Source organism: Musca autumnalis, unplaced genomic scaffold (assembly GCF_047663935.1).
Source record: "Musca autumnalis isolate F117 unplaced genomic scaffold, ASM4766393v1 scaffold_3, whole genome shotgun sequence".
Classification (NCBI taxonomy): Eukaryota; Metazoa; Arthropoda; class Insecta; order Diptera; family Muscidae; genus Musca; species Musca autumnalis.
In genome coordinates, this window is record NW_027411866.1 from 135,894,947 (window position 1) to 135,915,625 (window position 20,679).

General features: G+C 35.0%; 1 protein-coding gene across 5 annotated transcripts in view; it reads right to left on the reverse strand.

Moving 5' to 3' along the window:
• Nucleotides 1-20,679, reverse strand: part of Ptpmeg2 (Protein tyrosine phosphatase Meg2) — a 326,150-nt gene that overhangs the window by 12,734 nt on the left and 292,737 nt on the right. For all 5 annotated transcript variants that reach the window (XM_073974523.1, XM_073974518.1, XM_073974522.1 and 2 more), the window contains 2 exons: nt 15,319-16,367; nt 7,369-7,529 (listed from right to left, as the gene is read on the reverse strand). In XM_073974523.1, coding sequence (XP_073830624.1) covers nt 7,369-7,529; nt 15,319-16,367 — 1,210 coding nt within the window. The remainder of the gene's footprint in view (nt 1-7,368; nt 7,530-15,318; nt 16,368-20,679) is intronic.

Sequence of the window (20,679 nt, forward strand, 5' to 3'; positions counted from 1 at the left end):
GAATTGAAGCTAAGTTAAATGAGCTTTGATTAGTAATAAGTGTAACATTTCTTTCTCTGTTGGTTTACCTGCACGCTCTTCCTTACTACTCTAAGTCTTCCTTTCTGTTGTTAGGTCGATCCTTCCCCAACATCGAGGAGCTACAACCTAGACATAGACAGAGCTTTCTATAATGTGAAACTCGAATCCATCCATTCGGTTTTGGAGCCACTGTCTCCCTTCTATCCTAGGCAAATGGATTGATAGAATACTGGAAAGCAAATCATAATAAATTCTAACATGGGAAAGAACTCCGTAAGGAAGTTAGTCACTAAGAGCACCCAGCAGGTAGTAGTTTTATCTCCTCTACTAAGACTTCTGGAAGTGAATGGAATGTTTTATAGACTACGAACTATGCAGATTAGGTAGTCATTCTAATCAGTGGCAAATGTTTTGTATACGCTGTCAGAACTGATGCAAGGTGCATTGGTAAACAAAAACGCTGGGTTCACCTTGGTGTGAATACAGCAAATATGGTGTTTGTACTATTCACCAGGAAAAGAAATATCACTTATTTTACTGCATGTCGTGCAATTGAAACTCTCTACAGTGGTGAAATACCTGGGAGTGGAAGATGGTAGATGAACACTGTGAAACGCACCCAGATGGGGCTAATTGCACTTTATTCCTGTATGACTTTGACATAGCGGAAGTAATAGGGCTATATCTCTGAAACCAATGAGAATCTTCTTCTGACCTCTGAAGCGAATTTGTAGATAAGGGCAAGAATAAAATACTTGGGAAAATAAATAACTGGAAAAAAACTACATTTATTTCCTCAAATTTCAAAATATAAGCAAAATTTTTTCTGAATATTTTCTTTTGGAAAAATATTCCCAGGAATGTAATACACAAATCTTCAGAACATGTCATTGTTGTAAAATGCCTCTATTCAGTTGTTTTTTTTCAACGACGATTTAATAAAAATGTCAATAATGTAGTGAATTCCGAAATGCGAGAATAAACTGTTGGTGTGAACTGTGCTTGAAATACGTGTTGTAAAAGATATTATGCAAAATACCGCTGAAATAACATGAAGTAAGCATTTTAGAGTTTCAGAATGTTCTAAAGAATTGTTGAGAACTTTATTTGGAAGATTTTTGCAAAAGGTTACTTGGTTTAACTCCCAATAGTTTAGCCGATACTGGCCAGAATTTCAGCAATTATGTAAAATTTTCTATATTTTATAGATTTTTCTTAAGTGGTTTTTTTCAAAGGATAAGTTCTACTGGTTATGGGCTACAATATTGCTAAAGACAGCAAGGCCAAATTCCTATTCGTTTCTGAGATAAAGGCCTGATAAATGCAAAAAAGTGTAGATTTATCCCGGTTTAGATGAGGCTCTAAAATCCGAACTGGATCTGACAGGACAAAACCCTTTTAGGGTTTTTGTAGTCTAAATATGTAGTTTCAAAAAATGCATACTAGAAGTTGTTTGCATTTTCAGTGTTGCATAGTGTAACTGAATGCTGAACCGACGTTCGTACAATCTTAACGATAACTGCAGGGTTTTTCTTTGCAGTGCTAAAAACCTTAGAACTATTAGTTGGAATGACAGACCTTGCAGATAGAATAGTCACAGTCTACTTGGACAGCCAGGCTGCATTAAAGGCGTAAGAATTATACACTATTACCTCTAAGACTGTTCAAAGCTGTAGGTCTATCTTAAAAACCTGCAATATAGATGTTAAGTTTTGTTGAGTACCAGAACACTGCAATATTGGGGGAAATGAAACAGTTGATGAACTAGCAAAACGAGGCTCTCAGTCCTCAGACCTTTGGGTGGAGGACTGTGTCAAGCCTCGCTTTGCTTCTTCTTCAACAAACTCAGTAAGCTCTACACTGAGTAACTCGTAAGAATTTGGCAAGAAATACCTGGTTGTAAGGTATCTAGCCGGCAATCTCAGGGCGTAGAACTGTGTCCCTTCTCTCATTACGTTAATCAGAAATCAGGATCGATGTAGAAGTTGTTACTGGTCATTGCTTTCTATGATCTATGACAAGTAAGTGGGAGGACAAGAACATTGAGTATTGCAGGCTATGTGAGAATGTGGAAGAGACTGAAACAATCGAGCATATTTTCTGCCGGTGTTCTAGACTGTCAGTCAAAAGACACAGGCTATTTGATCGGCATAATGTGGTATCTCTATCTTATTTTTCCTCCATTGACCCAGTAACCTACTGCAGTGCACGATGGGGCCGATGACAGGTTTTTGAGACAAAAAAATCACAGATGCAAGCTAGACCTTCAAAATTTCGTGCAGATGTTTATAATCGGCCTTAAAACTAATCTGTCAAATTTGGTTGATATCGGTTCATATATAGATATAGCTCTCATATATATGTTCGCCCGATTTCGAGTAATTGATGGACCAAACACGTAAATTCTGTGCAATTATGATGATATTTGGAATATGTGGCGGAATTCGGAATGGAAATAAGTTTGCCAAGTTATTTTGAAATCGGTTCAGATTTGGATATAGCTCCCATATATATTTTCGCTCGATTTGAGGTATTTGGTGCAACAAACACGCAATTTCTGTCCAATTTCGATGAAATTTGAAACGTGTGACAGGATTCGGTCTAAAAAAATATGTTTGCCATATTATATTGAAATCTCTTCTGATTTAGATATAGCTCCCATATATATTTTCGGCCGATTTGAGGTATTTGGTGCAACAAACACGCAAATTCTGCCCAATTTCAATGAAATTTAAAATTTGTGATGGAATTAGGTCTAGAAAAAAGTATGCCAAATTATATCGAAATCGGTTCTGATTTGGATACAGCTCCCATATATATTTTCATCCGATTGTAGATATTTCGTGAAGCAATCACGCTATATGTGTCCACTTGTGATGAAATTTAAAGTGTCTGGCGGAATTTGGTCTAGAAAATATTATTGAGGCATCATATTTAAATCGGTTCAGATTTGGATATATCGTTCATAAATTTTCTCTGTCGAAGTTAATTGTTTTCTCATTTTAGTTGGTTGATGCCGAACTTCCTTGAGAACATAGTTTAAATATTTTTCTTTTGACAAATTGGCCGAAACAGAGGCGGCATGAATCAAGAGCTTGGTATTGTCGCCGTGTTCATAGGAGACTTCTGAAGCAAGTTTTCTTCCTTCACTATAATCCACATTAGGGTGCCCTCTCTTCTTTGTAACATTACCTTCTTCTAGCGTAAATACTGTGTCGATTTTTTGACCTCAAATTTTTTATCCATTTTTGGTTAAGGCGTGCACAAATGTTATAAACTTGTTTTTTAACTCCCGTCACGAATTTGTCTTTGACACCTCGCTTAAATTTCGCAGAAATCCATTCTATAACGGGTTTAGGTTTTTATTCGCAAGTATACGCAAAATTTCTTTTCAAAATCTGTTAGCCGGAATTGTTACCTTTCACCAGATACATATTTTTACGAGAATACACCCCGATACCGAAAGTTCTACTCCAAAGAACACATGGACGATACCACAGACTACATCAAAAAACATCACTTACTGACACAACAAATTATTGACCACATCTAATTTTACATTTACATTTTTAATAATAATCTTAATTTACATACCATTACCCGTATTTTCCATTTTTAAAAAATATATTATATCAACAGGTCGGGTTTTGTCGCCAAAATACTTAAATTATTTAATTACGGCTGAATGTCAGAAATAAACGGAATGAAAATTATGACATCTTTTACAGCTTGGCATGTCGCCGTGGGTCGTTGCCAGATTGTAATTTTTTGGTTTTGGAGGTTTGAAAGTGTTTAGAATATAATTCCGTTATTATTTGATTTCAATCACTGACTTGAAAAAATGACTTTTTGCCTCAAAATCCTGCCATTTGCCCCATCGTGCAGTGGTGCTATTCTCTAACTCATTTTTTCAGTTACCGACAAAAATAGTTAAAATTAAAAAGCAAAATTATGAGCGAAAAATTCAAATAAATGTTGACATCACTCTTGATATATGTAGATCTTTACGCCTACTTTGTATTCATCTTTAAATTACCGAAACATATCATGAATTACCGAAATTATAAACATTTTAATTTTACCGATTTTTGTCGGTAACTCAAAAAATGTGTTAGAGAATCGCATTACAGTAGCCTTAAGTGGCTATTAGGCGGCTATGAACTAACTACTTCTTCCCTACCTCTCTGTTATATCTACTCTCCTTCAACCTTTTTTCCTGCCTTTCCCCTCCTACCCCACTTTTTTATCTAATTTCAGGAGTACACAATAGACCGCAAGTTTCCGAGTGAAGTGGCAGTCAAAAATTAATGACAGCTGCATATCCTATATCCTAACCTAAGAACTATAATCGTGAAGTTTTCTAGTATATTTTAGTGAATCATCCAAGCTCTATAAACGAGAAATTATAAATAATTATTTGATACAAACGTTATTTTATAAAATTTTCTGTTGTCCTTTGCACTTGGGCACCATTATTTTCCTGTTCGTAGTTTTGTAGTTTTCATTTTATACAAATACTAATTAAATTATGCAGTCTTTGTCTCAGAAATGCCACAACAAATATGTACACGTAAAGTTCCTTCCTTGTGAGTTGGCAAACGACAAAAGGACGTGAGAAAAAAATCAATACGACAACATTTTATACGAGAAAAAAAATAAAAAGAAAAATTGTAGAATAATAGATACAAGGACGGTCATTAACATACAAAGTATATACGTAGAAATATCAATTGCAAAAACAAAGATGTACGAGGTGTACAAGGCAAAGAAAGAACATTATGTGCCGGAAACCACATCAAAGGGATGACAACATGATTATTGTGTAAATCATGACGTAGCAAAAGAATGCTATGGAAATTTATATAAAAAAAATTAATGCATATGGAAAAAGATTTGAAGCAATGTAAAATCTTCTATACACATACAAAAAGAATCGTCAATCCATTTAAATTGATAATATTCAATAATATCTATTCATTATTCATGTGATAGGTCTGCCCTGGTCACATGAATAAAGCGCTTTCACTGGGTATTATTTTTAACTAAGGTGTTACTACTTTCACAGTAATCGTTATTGGTTATTTAGTCCGGTCAAAATAGACATGCTTATAAGGGGGAAATAGCAAAAATTCCCACAAAGCTGAATTTTGGTGGAGAGCTAGGGTTAGCCATTAGAAGCAACGTCCCAAAAGTCCCCATCGATCCCATGTGTGCAAAAACAAGTTATTCGGGGTCAAAGGTCATTTTTGGAGGCATTATTCAGTTTTTTTAATTTTTCTCAAAAACGGTAAGACTTAGCAAAAGCCGGCTAAAGTAAAAGTTGTAGATTCAATAATTGTCTACAAGAGTGGTCTTTATGATACTTAAAAAATACTTACCATTTTCGAGATATCGCGATCTAAATGTCAAATAAAAAATTAGCCGCGTAAGTACATTATGAGGCGAATCGGTTAAAGTAACGACACTATGCGGTAGATACTTCCGTAAGCTTTCAGACGATATCCACTTTGCAGGAATCGGATCAGTAGATCCGGGTCTAACCCGGTTTTTAAATTTGGCCTTTCGGGTCGAATAACCGGCGAACCGGATCCGCAACCGTTGAAAATTATACATTTCCGTAATCAGCGCAACAAACCTTACCTTCGGACAAAACTTGAAAAAAAAATCGGAGAGTTTTCGTTGGGGTCGTTCCCTTTGGGCTTTCGATTATACATGTGGGTTAAATGGGCTATTTTTGCATAAAATGACTCTAACATTGAATAACTCTACTAAACAAGCTCCGATTTTGTTGGAATTTTTTTTAGAAGATAGCTATAATCTCGCTCTTCAAGAAAATATATATATTTTTGGGGGACAGACCAGATAACTTCGCTTATTTTAGCCGGTTCGTCTGAATATGTGCATATTTCCCTTATAAGTGCATAAAAATCATGTGTTTTTTAGAACAGCTATATCTTAAGAATGGTTCTTTGTAGGAAAAAAATTATAAAGTTCAAACTTGTAGATAATTTTTCTGTCTACAATATTTACTTTAATCACTTTTTGATTAGATCAACCGTTTTCAAAAAATAAATCCGGAAACCAAAAAACCCTTAAAATTTGACCTTTGACCCCGAATAATTTTTTTTGCACACATGGGATCGATGGGGACTTTTAGGACGTTGCTTCTAATGGCAAACTCTAGCTCTCCACCAAAATTCAGCTTTGTGGGAATTTTTGCTATTTCAATGTCTATTTTGACCGGACTATATTTGGAAATATCTACCAAATAGCAAAAAAAAGCACCATAGAATGTCATGAATGATAGTGAGCGCAATAAATAAATGTCCTTGTGTGTAGGTGTTGGTGATGATGGGAAACATGCTGTTCTTTTTTCCTAGATTATTTGTGGTGGCTGTTATTTGTGTTTTAACAACGTATTAGGGTCAGTCCAATGACAACGTAGTAGTGTATATTTACACTTATCTAACCGTTAGGCTTATCCAAATAGTAGATATAAATACATATGAGATTGTGTAACATTTAATGTCACCTGTTTGGGGCCATAGTTGGGATTGTTGGTGTGGGAACATGTATACATCAAAATGTAATAATTTGTAGTTGGAAATTAAAGAAATGTAATCAGTTCGCAAGACCATCGTCCAAACAAATATTTTAATGGTGGCATATAATAGAATTTTACGAACATTGTCTTGTCAAACTTGGTTTTACTATTGCGAATTTCCTAAAAATGTAATTGAAATGAGTTTTATAAAAGAGAATTTCTAACCACTTCTGTGAATATATTTACAGTGGTAAATATATACAATATTTTTTGTTGGTAACCCCAAGCAACCGTACTGCAATGTTATGCATACCTTGCATACGGAATGTACGATGTTTCCCAGACAAGGCAACATCACATGTTGGCGACAATTCCTGGATATTTTAGCCATCATCTATATACATCTATACAAGTGGTGTCTTAAGACACATTGTTCTAACTCTGCTATAAAAAACGTATTATGTTGGTGAACCAATAGATACAGATCTGTACAATAGGATATCTGTGAAAAACTAATTCTAATTTGTCTATTTTAAGTACTTTTTAATCACTCTCAACCTAGTAACAACAATGGCTAACATCAATCTCATTACGAAGGTCATAAAAAATTTTCAACGTAATCCCAAATTCCATTCAAATTCCGATATGTCGGTTTGTATTTACGAAGAGTAAATTTACATTTGAACGTGATATTATCTAATTTTTAGGTTTTGTTAATTTTTTTACAGTGCCATTGAAACACCTGACAATTCCGATTCGTGTTATCGTATAGGAATTTTCTTAAAAAAATTATTTGCACATACCTTGAGTTGAAATGTATGCATTTTTCTGTTTGTAACCATCTACAAAATTGGCATTTATATAATCTGAGACATCATCACCATCGACCCGTGATAGAACAACTCGACTGTGATCGTAGCAAAGTACATCTGTGTAACGATTTTTCGTTAAGTTATTGCGCATTCTGTAATGAAAGGAAAGATGGTTTATTAATTAAGGGAGATTAGGAAGAATTTAAAGACATGGAAGGACAATCGATTGCATTTGTGTTGTATCTAAAGAAGGTCTTTATCTATTCTATAGAAGACCTCTTCTATTCTATAGAAGACCTCTTCTATTCTATAGAAGACCTCTTCTATTCTATAGAAGACCTCTTCTATTCTATAGAAGACCTCTTCTATTCTATAGAAGACCTCTTCTATTCTATAGAAGACCTCTTCTATTCTATAGAAGACCTCTTCTATTCTATAGAAGACCTCCTCTATTCTATAGAAGACCTCTTAAGGCGTCTTCTATTCTATAGAAGACCTCTTAAGGCGTCTTCTATTCTATAGAAGACCTCTTAAGGCGTCTTCTATTCTATAGAAGACCTCTTAAGGCGTCTTCTATTCTATAGAAGACCTCTTATAACGCGTCTTCTATTCTATAAAAGACCTCTTATAAGGCGTCTTCGGTTCAATAGAAGACCTCTTAAGACGTCTTCTATTCTATAGAAGACCTCTTAAGACGTCTTCTATTCTATAGAAGACCTCTTAAGACGTCTTCTATTCTATAGAAGACCTCTTAAGACGTCTTCTATTCTATAGAAGACCTCTTAAGACGTCTTCTATTCTATAGAAGACCTCTTAAGACGTCTTCTATTCTATAGAAGACCTCTTAAGACGTCTTCTATTCTATAGAAGACCTCTTAAGACGTCTTCTATTCTATAGAAGACCTCTTAAGACGTCTTCTATTCTATAGAAGACCTCTTAAGACGTCTTCTATTCTATAGAAGACCTCTTAAGACGTCTTCTATTCTATAGAAGACCTCTTAAGACGTCTTCTATTCTATAGAAGACCTCTTAAGACGTCTTCTATTCTATAGAAGACCTCTTAAGACGTCTTCTATTCTATAAACGACCTCTTAAGACGTCTTCTATTCTCTAGAAGACATCTTAAGACGTCTTCTATTCTATAGAAGACCTCTTAAGACGTCTTCTATTCTCTAGAAGACATCTTAAGACGTCTTCTATTCTATAAACGACCTCTTAAGACGTCTTCTATTCTATAAACGACCTCTTAAGACGTCTTCTATTTTATAGAAGACCTCTTAAGACGTCTTCTATTCTATAGAAGACCTCTTAAGACGTCTTCTATTCTATAGAAGACCTCTTAAGACGTCTTCTATTCTATATAAGACCTCTTATGGCGCCTTCTTTTCTATAGAATGGCTCTTAAGGGCTACAGAAGAGATCTATAGACGTCTTCTATTCTATTCTATAGAAGACTTCTTAAGACGTCTTCTATTCTATAGAAGACCTCTTAAGACGTCTTCTATTCTATAGAAGACCTCTTAAGACGTCTTCTATTCTATAGAAGACCTCTTAAGACGTCTTCTATTCTATTAAAGACCTCTTAAGACGTCTTCTATTCTATAGAAGACCTCTTAATACGTCTTCTATTCTATAGAAGACCTCTTAAGACGTCTTCTATTCTATAGAAGACCTCTTAAGACGTCTTCTATTCTATATAAGACCTCTTATGGCACCTTCTTTTCTATAGAATGGCTCTTAAGGGCTACAGAAGAGATCTATAGACGTCTTCTATTCTATAGAAGACTTCTTAAGACGTCTTCTATTCTATAGAAGACCTCTTAAGACGTCTTCTATTCTATAGAAGACCTCTTAAGACGTCTTCTATTCTATAGAAGACCTCTTAAGACGTCTTCTATTCTATAGAAGACCTCTTAAGACGTCTTCTATTCTATAGAAGACCTCTTAACACGTCTTCTATTCTATAGAAGACCTCTTAAGACGTCTTCTATTCTATAGAAGACCTTTTATGGCGTCTTCTTTTCTATAGAATGGCTCTTAAGGGCTACAGAAGAGATCTATAGACGTCTTCTATTCTATTCTATAGAAGACCTCTTAAGACGTCTTCTATTCTATAGAAGACCTCTTATGGCGTCTTTTTTTGTATAGAATGGTTCTTAAGGGCTACAGAAGAGATCTATAGACGTTTTCTATAGAAGACCTCTTAAGACGTCTTTTATTCTATAAAAGACCTCTTAAGACGTCTTCTGTTCTATAGAAGACCACTTAAGACGTCTTCTATTCTGTAAAAGACCTCTTAAGACGTCTTCTGTTCTATAGAAGACCACTTAAGACGTCTTCTATTCTATAGAAGACCACTTAAGACGTCTTCTATTCTATAGGAGACCTCTTAAGACGTCTTCTATTCTATAGAAGACCTCTTAAGACGTCTTCTATTCTATAGAAGACCTCTTAAGACGTCTTCTATTCTATAGAAGACCTCTTAAGACGTCTTCTATTCTATAGAAGACCTCTTAAGACGTCTTCTATTCTATTGAAGACCTCTTAAGACGTCTTCTATTCTATAGAATGGCTCTTAAGGGCTACAGAAGAGATCTATAGATGTCTTCTAATCTATTGAAGACCTCTTAAGACGCCTTCTATTCTATAGAAGACCTCTTAAGGCGTCTTCTATTTTATAAAAGACCTCTTAAGACGACTTATATTCTATAGAACCCCTCTTAAGGCGTCTTCTATTCTATAGAAGACCACTTAAGACGTCTTCTGTTCTATAGAAGACCACTTAAGACGTCTTCTATTCTATAGAAGACCAGTCATCTTTTCTATAGAAGACCTCTTAAGACGTCTTCTATTCTATAAACGACCTCTTAAGACGTCTTCTATTCTCTAGAAGACCTCTTAAGACGTCTTCTATTCTATAGAAGACCTCTTAAGACGTCTTCTATTCTATTAAAGACCTTTAAGACGTCTTCTATTCTATAGAAGACCTCTTAATACGTCTTCTATTCTATAGAAGATCTCTTAAGACGCCTTCTATTCTATAGAAGACCTCTTAAGACGTCTTCTATTCTATATAGGACCTCTTATGGCACCTTCTTTTCTATAGAATGGCTCTTAAGGGCTACAGAAGAGATCTATAGACGTCTTCCATTCTATAGAAGACTTCTTAAGACGTCTTCTATTCTATAGAAGACCTCTTAAGACGTCTTCTATTCTATAGAAGACCTCTTAAGACGTCTTCTATTCTATAGAAGACCTCTTAAGACGTCTTCTATTCTATAGAAGACCTCTTAAGACGTCTTCTATTCTATAGAAGACCTCTTAAGACGTCTTCTATTCTATAGAAGACCTCTTAAGACGTCTTCTATTCTATAGAAGACCTCTTAACACGTCTTCTATTCTATAGAAGACCTCTTAAGACGTCTTCTATTCTATAGAAGACCTCTTAAGACGTCTTCTATTCTATAGAAGACCTCTTAAGACGTCTTCTATTCTATAGAAGACCTCTTAAGACGTCTTCTATTCTATAGAAGACCTCTTAAGACGTCTTCTATTCTATAGAAGACCTCTTAAGACGTCTTCTATTCTATAAAGACCTCTTAAGACGTCTTCTATTCTATAGAAGACCTCTTAAGACGTCTTCTATTCTATAGAAGACCTCTTAAGACGTCTTCTATTCTATAGAAGACCTCTTAAGACGTCTTCTATTCTATAGAAGACCTCTTAAGACGTCTTCTATTCTATAAACGACCTCTTAAGACGTCTTCTATTCTATAGAAGACCTCTTAAGACGTCTTCTATTCTATAAACGACCTCTTAAGACGTCTTTTATTCTATAGAAGACCTCTTAAGACGTCTTCTATTTTATAGAAGACCTCTTAAGACGTCTTCTATTTTATAGAAGACCTCTTAAGACGTCTTCTATTCTATAGAAGACCTCTTAAGACGTCTTCTATTCTATATAAGACCTCTTATGGCGCCTTCTTTTCTATAGAATGGCTCTTAAGGGCTACAGAAGAGATCTATAGACGTTTTCTATTCTATTCTATAGAAGACTTCTTAAGACGTCTTCTATTCTATAGAAGACCTCTTAAGACGTCTTCTATTCTATAGAATACCTCTTAAGACGTCTTCTATTCTATAGAAGACCTCTTAAGACGTCTTCTATTCTATAGAAGACCTCTTAAGACGTCTTCTATTCTATTAAAGACCTCTTAAGACGTCTTCTATTCTATAGAAGACCTCTTAATACGTCTTCTATTCTATAGAAGACCTCTTAAGACCTCTTCTTAAGACGTCTTCTATTCTATAAAAGACCTCTTAAGACGTCTTCTATTCTATAGAAGACCTCTTAAGACGTCTTCTATTCTATAGAAGACCTCTTAAGACGTCTTCTATTCTATAGAAGACCTCTTAAGACGTCTTCTATTCTATAGAAGACCTCTTAAGACGTCTTCTATTCTATAGAAGACCTCTTAAGACGTCTTCTATTCTATAGAAGACCTTTTATGGCGTCTTCTTTTCTATAGAATGGCTCTTAAGGGCTACAGAAGAGATCTATAGACGTCTTCTATTCTATTCTATAGAAGACCTCTTAAGACGTCTTCTATTCTATAGAAGACCTCTTATGGCGTCTTCTTTTGTATAGAATGGTTCTTAAGGGCTACAGAAGAGATCTATAGACGTTTTCTATAGAAGACCTCTTAAGACGTCTTTTATTCTATAAAAGACCTCTTAAGACGTCTTCTGTTCTATAGAAGACCACTTAAGACGTCTTCTATTCTGTAAAAGACCTCTTAAGACGTCTTCTGTTCTATAGAAGCCACTTAAGACGTCTTCTATTCTATAGAAGACCACTTAAGACGTCTTCTATTCTATAGAAGACCTCTTAAGACGTCTTCTATTCTATAGAAGACCTCTTAAGACGTCTTCTATTCTATAGAAGACCTCTTAAGACGTCTTCTATTCTATAGAAGACCTCTTAAGACGTCTTCTATTCTATAGAATGGCTCTTAAGGGCTACAGAAGAGATCTATAGATGTCTTCTAATCTATTGAAGACCTCTTAAGACGTCTTCTATTCTATAGAAGACCTCTTAAGGCGTCTTCTATTTTATAAAAGACCTCTTAAGACGACTTATATTCTATAGAACCCCTCTTAAGGCGTCTTCTATTCTATAGAAGACCACTTAAGACGTCTTCTGTTCTATAGAAGACCACTTAAGACGTCTTCTATTCTATAGAAGACCAGTCATCTTTTCTATAGAAGACCTCTTAAGACGTCTTCTATTCTATAAACGACCTCTTAAGACGTCTTCTATTCTATAGAAGACCTCTTAAGACGTCTTCTATTCTATTAAAGACCTCTTAAGACGTCTTCTATTCTATAGAAGACCTCTTAATACGACTTCTATTCTATAGAAGACCTCTTAATACGACTTCTATTCTATAGAAGACCTCTTAAGACGTCTTCTATTCTATAAAAGACCTCTTAAGACGTCTTCTATTCTATATAAGACCTCTTATGGCACCTTCTTTTCTATAGAATGGCTCTTAAGGGCTACAGAAGAGATCTATAGACGTCTTCTATTCTATAGAAGACTTCTTAAGACGTCTTCTATTCTATAAAAGACCTCTTAAGACGTCTTCTATTCTATAGAAGACCTCTTAAGACGTCTTCTATTCTATAGAAGACCTCTTAAGACGTCTTCTATTCTATAGAAGACCTCTTAACACGTCTTCTATTCTATAGAAGACCTCTTAAGACGTCTTCTATTCTATAGAAGACCTTTTATGGCGTCTTCTTTTCTATAGAATGGCTCTTAAGGGCTACAGAAGAGATCTATAGACGTCTTCTATTCTATTCTATAGAAGACCTCTTAAGACGTCTTCTATTCTATAGAAGACCTCTTATGGCGTCTTCTTTTGTATAGAATGGTTCTTAAGGGCTACAGAAGAGATCTATAGACGTTTTCTATAGAAGACCTCTTAAGACGTCTTTTATTCTATAAAAGACCTCTTAAGACATCTTCTGTTCTATAGAAGACCACTTAAGACGTCTTCTATTCTATAGAAGACCACTTAAGACGTCTTCTATTCTATAGAAGACCTCTTAAGACGTCTTCTATTCTATAGAAGACCTCTTAAGACGTCTTCTATTCTATAGAAGACCTCTTAAGACGTCTTCTATTCTATAGAATGGCTCTTAAGGGCTACATAAGAGATCTATAGATGTCTTCTAATCTATTGAAGACCTCTTAAGACGTCTTCTATTCTATAGAAGACCTCTTAAGGCGTCTTCTATTTTATAAAAGACCTCTTAAGACGACTTATATTCTATAGAACCCCTCTTAAGGCGTCTTCTATTCTATAGAAGACCACTTAAGACGTCTTCTGTTCTATAGAAGACCACTTAAGACGTCTTCTATTCTATAGAAGACCAGTCATCTTTTCTATAGAAGACCTCTTACGACGCCTTATATTCTATAGAAGACCTCGTACGACTCCTTCTATACTATAGAAGACCTCTTACGTCGCCTTCTATTCTATAGAAGACCTCTTACGACGCCTTCTACTCTATAGAAGTCCTCTTACGACGCCTTCTACTCTATAGAAGACCTCTTACGACGCCTTCTATTCTATAGAAGACCTCTTACGACGCCTTCTATTCTATAGAAGACCTCTTACGACGCCTTCTATTCTATAGAAGGTCTCTTACGACGATTTATATTCTATAGAAGACCTCTTACCATGCCTTTTATTCTGTAGAAGACCTCTTACGATGCTTTCTATTCTATTGAAGGCCTCTTACCACGCCTTTTATTCTATAGAAGGCCTCTTACGATGCCATCTATACTATAGAATACTTCTTACGACGCCTTATATTCTATAGAAGACCTCTTACGACGCCTTATATTCTACAGACAACTTCTTACGACACCTTTTTTCTATAGAAGACCTCTTACAGCATTTTCTATTCTATAAACATTTCTTAAAGCGTCTTCTATTCCATAGAAGAACCCGTAAGGTATATACTATTCTACAGCACACCTTTTAAACGTCTTCGATTATTTAGAATACCTCTTATGGCGTCTTCCATTCTATAGAAGACCTCTTAGTTCTGCTCGTATTCAATCTTTTATTCTATATAACCCCACTTAAGACGTCTTTAATTCTATAGAAACCCTCCCAGAGGTCTTCTATCTGTAGAAAACCAACAGAAGGCCTAATATCTATGAAAGACTTACAAAGGGTTTTCCATGCACAAAAGAACCATAGAAGACCTACTATCTATGGAATACCTAGAGGGAGTATTCGCGTTAAGAATACCTACAAAAAGGCGTCTAAATTTAGAAGACCTGCAGACCTATTGAACGTCATCCATCTATACAAGGCATACAGTAGATCTTTTAGCTATGACAGACGCACAGAACACCTCAATCTTTGGAAGATTTGAGAAGATCTTCTGTCAATAGAAAACCTATTGAATAAAAATCTTCTATGAAACCTATGAAAGAAGGCGATTTATGTAAAGAAGACACACAGAAGTTGATCTATACTACAAATTGTCAATCAATCCCACGGCAGTGGGTTCTTTCGTACCGGATTGACCCGAAACCATAGTGTTTCGGCCAGCGGCTGCCAACCCAGCATTAAACTTATGCTTCTACGTAGGTTTAAATTCTGCTACAACAACACATTTTCAATAATACATATGAAACACCTATAATAGAAGATCTACAGAGTGGTCATCTTCTTCTACGTGAAAAAAAGATCTGTAGAAGGTCTTCTACCTACCTATATACAGAGGGTGTACTATAATACATATGTAGCACCAAGAGAAGTTCTACAAAATGCTCTATATTTATAGGTTTTTCTTGTTCTTATAAGAAACGAACATTGCAATCGACATGTCTCTGCCTTCCTTGTATAATAACATACCTGGCATGTAAAAATGTTCCATCCGGTGCTCGACTACGTATTTCAGCATACTCTTTGACCAGACCTTGACGACCTCTGGCCTTTACCATTTGAACAATTTGTTCAATTGTTTTTGGATCACCCTCTTGGCCAGCCAGACTGTCGTCATCACTAAAACCCGACGAGGCACTACTTGGTGGGTTCTCTGTCCAGAAATCGTTGAGACCCGTTGTTCCGGTACTATTACTATTTGCGGCGACGGCGGTTGGTGTTACTGTTGACGTTGCTGTTTGACCACCACCTCCTCCACCACCAACGCCACCACCAGCAATTCCACTTATAGCTGTGATACCCGTAGCTATGCCGTTAACTACCACCGGTAAAGCTGATGAAGAATTTGTTGATAGTACCGCTGCTAAATGATCAACACCACCGTTGGCAATGTTGCTGCTACCGTTTGTTAGACCCAACGCCACTAATTTATTGTTAGATAACACAGTGGTGGCTGTTGCAGCAGCAGCGTTTAGATTATTTAAATTATTGGCAATTGAGGATGATGACGATGATGATGTACTGTTATGATGACCGTTTGTCAGTGGTGATGGTGATGATGTTGATAGACTATTTAATGTTGTGGTAATATTTTCGTTGGGTTCCGCCAGAAATCGTTGTTGACAATCACCGTTTGTCACCACCAATCCGGCGGTATTTGTGATGTGTTGATTGTTTAGGTTATTCTGATTGGCCGCTGTTGTTGCTGTTGTACCGCCCACTACCACAGCTGCTGTCGGCGACAAACCACCAATATTGGCGAGCAATTCGTCTTCACGATTCGTCATCGATTTGCGACAATGCAGCAACCATGTGTTATGATCAATTTCCAGTGTACCGCCTAAATGTATCGGTAGGGCTTTGCGTGGCACGTGCAAGCTTAACGTTGGCACTGATACAGTGAAAACGCGCTCGCGCAATTTTTCACGTACAAAAAGGCGCAAAATTTTGAATGGTGCTTTAAACCACAGGGGAGCTGTTACGATAAGGACTTTTTTCAGTCGTGCTGGATATCCACCCTGGAAAGAAAAGATAGAGGGAAATTATTAATAAATTAATTCAAATTTTTTAATAAAATTGTAATATAAGGTTCGCGATATTGAAATTAGATAATGCTAAAGAATACATGAATAATTTATTTTAGAAAAAAAAAAAACGTCCTCTGTCTTTATATGACCCCTTGAAGGGCACTTGAAGTTGATGTCATTCAAATTAACTTCATTATCGATTGCCAACAAAAGTTGATCTCATAATTTAAAGCTAATTATTTTCAACAAAATTTTTCAATTGAATTCACAATTATCTCCAAAAAATCACATCATTGTTTATATTTAAAAGAGCTCCGACCAAGTGGTAAGTAATACCCATATCACGTTTCCATTCAGTTATGTGTTTAATTGATTGTTTTTAGCGAAAATTCTGATTCAATCGTAAAAGTTAAACACACGTGTCATGACTGTTGCTTTTGACGGTGGTGTTGTAATAATTATATTGCGATTTTACAAATAATTTCCTGGAAATCATGAGACCACAACCATTTTGTGTGGGAGTTTTTTCAATGAAAACTTGTAATTTATTTTCAACGAAAATAGTTGTTGTTATTGAATTTGTTGAATATTTTAGGTAGGTTGTATGTGAACTGTTGCAGGAATGAACATTTTTAAATTCACAAGTGTCAGTAAATATGTACATAAATATTAGAAATGGTTGAAAGTTGGAGATTCCAATATTTAAGGCTTGGACCCTCTTCCTTCTCAAGTGGAAACTAATCCCAAGTGGAAGAACTATAATGAAAATGTTCCCAAAGTTTCGGTTTTAATAAAAATTCTTCGAAAGATTTTGAGAGCTTGAGAATTTAAAAGCAATAATAAAAAACTTGTCAAGCTCGTAGATTGAACAAAAGTACAAAATTTGATAAGACCGTGATTTAAGAAAAGTAATGAAAAACTTTAAATGGAAAATTTGCCCACTATCTTTGCAATTTATAAAAAAAATACCTAAATAGTTTTTCGGAGTTATTGGATTAATAAAGCATTCCCAAAGCTTTTTGGAGTTCGCGGATCTATTGAAAATACTTGAGAAGCTTTCCAGACACAGCGAATTAATAAAATACGTCGAAAGTTTTTCAAAGATCGTAGATTAATAAAATACTTCAAAAGCTTGTTAAAGCTTTTCACAGATCGTGGATTCTGAAGCTTTTCTAATCATTTGAATTCTTAAAAATATAAGAGCTCGTGATTTTAAGAAGTTCCTTATCGGTTTAAAAATCGCGAGGTCTTAAGGAATCTTTTTAGATATCGTGGATTAACAAAGTACTTTTAAAGCTTTTCAAAGGCCGCGAATTAAAGCTTTTCGGGGATAAATGGATTAATAAAGGCCTATCAAAGCTTTTCAAAATAGTTAATTTTTTAAACTTTTTTGAAGTTTTGTATTTTAATAAGCTTTACCGAAATCGAGAATTTGTTAAAGCCTAGAGAGAATTAAAAACAAACTAGAGCTGTTAAAAGCTTTTCAGTATCCATGTTTGTTAAAATATTTTCAGTACACAAAAAAAAAAAACATTGTTCCACAACATCCCATACAAGAGAGACTTGTCTCATATGAATGAGTGCACCCGATTCATATTTAGCTCAATGATATGGGACCTACTGTTTATCGCCGAGTCTGAACGGCGTGTCTTAAGACACCACTTGTGGAGAAGTTTTTCAAGGCTGAAATACTCAGGAAATCTCGCCAACATTACTGAGGGGTATTTTGCCACCGTTAAAAAATGTTTGATGTTGCCTGGCCGGGGAATCGTACCACTGACCTTCTGCGTGCAAGGCGGGCGTGCACCACGGTGGACCCAGTACACCCATATTGAAAGCTTCTTAGAACTATTCGAATTTGAACACTTCTCAGAACTCATGTATTTTTTAAAGTTTTTTAGTAGCCATGTATTTTTTTTTAAATTTTCAGAACTTTGTATGTGATATTTCCACACTTTTCAAAACGAGTGCATTTTGTAAAGAACTCGAGGATTTTGAAAACTTTTCAGAACTATTATATTTTTAAAGCTTTTCAGAAGTGGTGTATTTTTAAAAACTTCGCAGAACTACATATGTGATTTTAAAGCTCTTTAGAACTCGTAGATTTTAAAAGTTTTTCTGTGATTTAAAAGCACTCTTGGATTTTGAAAAGCTTATCAGAAATCGTGGATTTTTAACAGCTTCTCAAAAATCGCGGATTTTAAATTTAAATCTTTTCAAAACTCTTGGAATGTTTTCTGTGATTTTTAACACTTTTCAGAACTCGTCGATTTGTAAAATTTTTACATAGGTTCAATTTTTTAATAGGTTTTCAGAACTAGGTGATTTTTAAAGCTTTTCAAAATTCGTGGATTTTTCAAAGCTTTTTAGTGATTTTTATCACTTTTCAGAACTTGTGGATTTTTAAAAGCTTTTTCGTGATTTTGAACACTTTCCGGAACTCTTGGATTTTTAAAAGCTTTTTTGTGATTTTTAACACTTTTCAGAACTCGTGAATTTTAAAAAAGCTTTAACACTTTTCAGATATCGTGGATTTTTAAAACTTTTCAGTGAATTTTTAACACTTTGCAGAACTCGTGAATTTTAAAAAGCTTTTAACACTTTTAAGGATTCGTGCATTTTTAAAAGCTTTTCAGTGATCTTTTTAAAGCTTATCAATGATTTTTTAAACTTTTCAGAACTCGTGGAATTTTTACAGTACCCTGAATTTTTTAATAGGTTTTCAGAACTTGTTTATTTTTAAAGCTTTTCAGAAATAGGTGATTTTTAAAGCTTTTAAAAATTCGTGGATTTTTCAAAGCTTTTCAGTGATTTTTATCACTTTTCAGAACTTGTGGATTTTTAAAGGCTTTTCCGTGATTTTGAACACTTTCCACAACTAGTGGATTTTTAAAAGCTTTTCTGTGATCTTAACATTTTTCAGAACTCGTGAATTTTTAAAAGCTTTTAACACTTTTAAAAACTCGTGCATTTTTAAAAGCTTTTCAGTGAATTTTTTAAAGCTTATCAATAATTTTTTAAACTGTTCAGAACTCGTGGATTTGTAAAAATTTTACAGTACCCTGAATTTTTTAATAGGTTTTCAGAATTAGGTGATTTTTAAAGCTTTTCAGAACTCGTGGATATTTAAAAGCTTTTCCGAAATAGGTGATTTTTAAAGCGTTTCAAAACACGTAGATTTTTCAAAGCTTTTCAGTGATTTTTTATCACTTTTCAGAACTTGTGGAGTTTAAAGGCTTTTCCGTGATTTTGAACACTTTCCACAACTCGTGGATTTTTATAAGCTTTCCAGTATCAGAAGTATGTGATTTTGCAGAACTCGTGAACTTTTAAAAGCTTTCCAGTACCCATGAATCTGTTAAGAGCTTTTCAGAAGTATGTGATTTTTCAGAACTCGTGGATTTTTAAAAGATTTTCAGTACACATAAATCTGTTAAGAGCTTTTCTGAAGTATGTGATTTTTCAGAACTCGTGGATTTTTAAAAGCTTTTGAATATCCATTAATCTGTCTGTTAAGAATTTTTCAGAAGAAGGTGATTTTAAGAACTCGTGGATTTTTAAAAGCTTTCCAGTACCCATAAATCTGTTAAGAGCTTTTCAGAAGTATGTGATTTTTCAGAACTCGTAGATTTTTAAAAGGTTTTGAGTACCCATTAATCTGTTAAGAGCTTTTCTGAAGTATGTGATTTTTCAGAACTCGTGGATTTTTAAAAGCTTTTGAGTACCCATTAATCTATCTGTTAAGAATTTTTCAGAAGTAGGTGATTTTCAGGAGCCACCGTGGTGCAATGGTTAGCACGTCCGGCCAAGCAACATCAATAAATTTTCAACGGTGGCAAAATTCCCCCTCAGTAATGTTGGCAACATTTCCTGAGTATTTCAGCCATGAAAAACTTCTCTACAAGTGGTGTCGTATGACACGCCGTTCGGACTCGGCGATAAAAAGTAGGTCCCATATCATTGAGCCAATATGAATCGGCGTGCACTCATTGATATGAGAGAAGTCTCCCTTGTCCCTTCCGGGACATGAATCTATCTGTTAAGAGCTTTCAGAAGTAGGTGATTTTTCAGAACGAGTGGATTTTAAAAGCTTTTTAGTGCCCATTAATATATCTGTTAAGAGTTTTTCAGAATTATGTGATTTTTCAGAACACGTGGATTTTTAAAAGCTTTTCTGTACCCATGAATCTATCTGTTAAAAGTTTATTCCAGAAATAGATGATTTAGCAGAACTCGTGAATTTTTAAAAGCTTTCCAGTACCCATGAACCTGTTAAAGAGTTTTTACAGAAGTAGGTGATTTT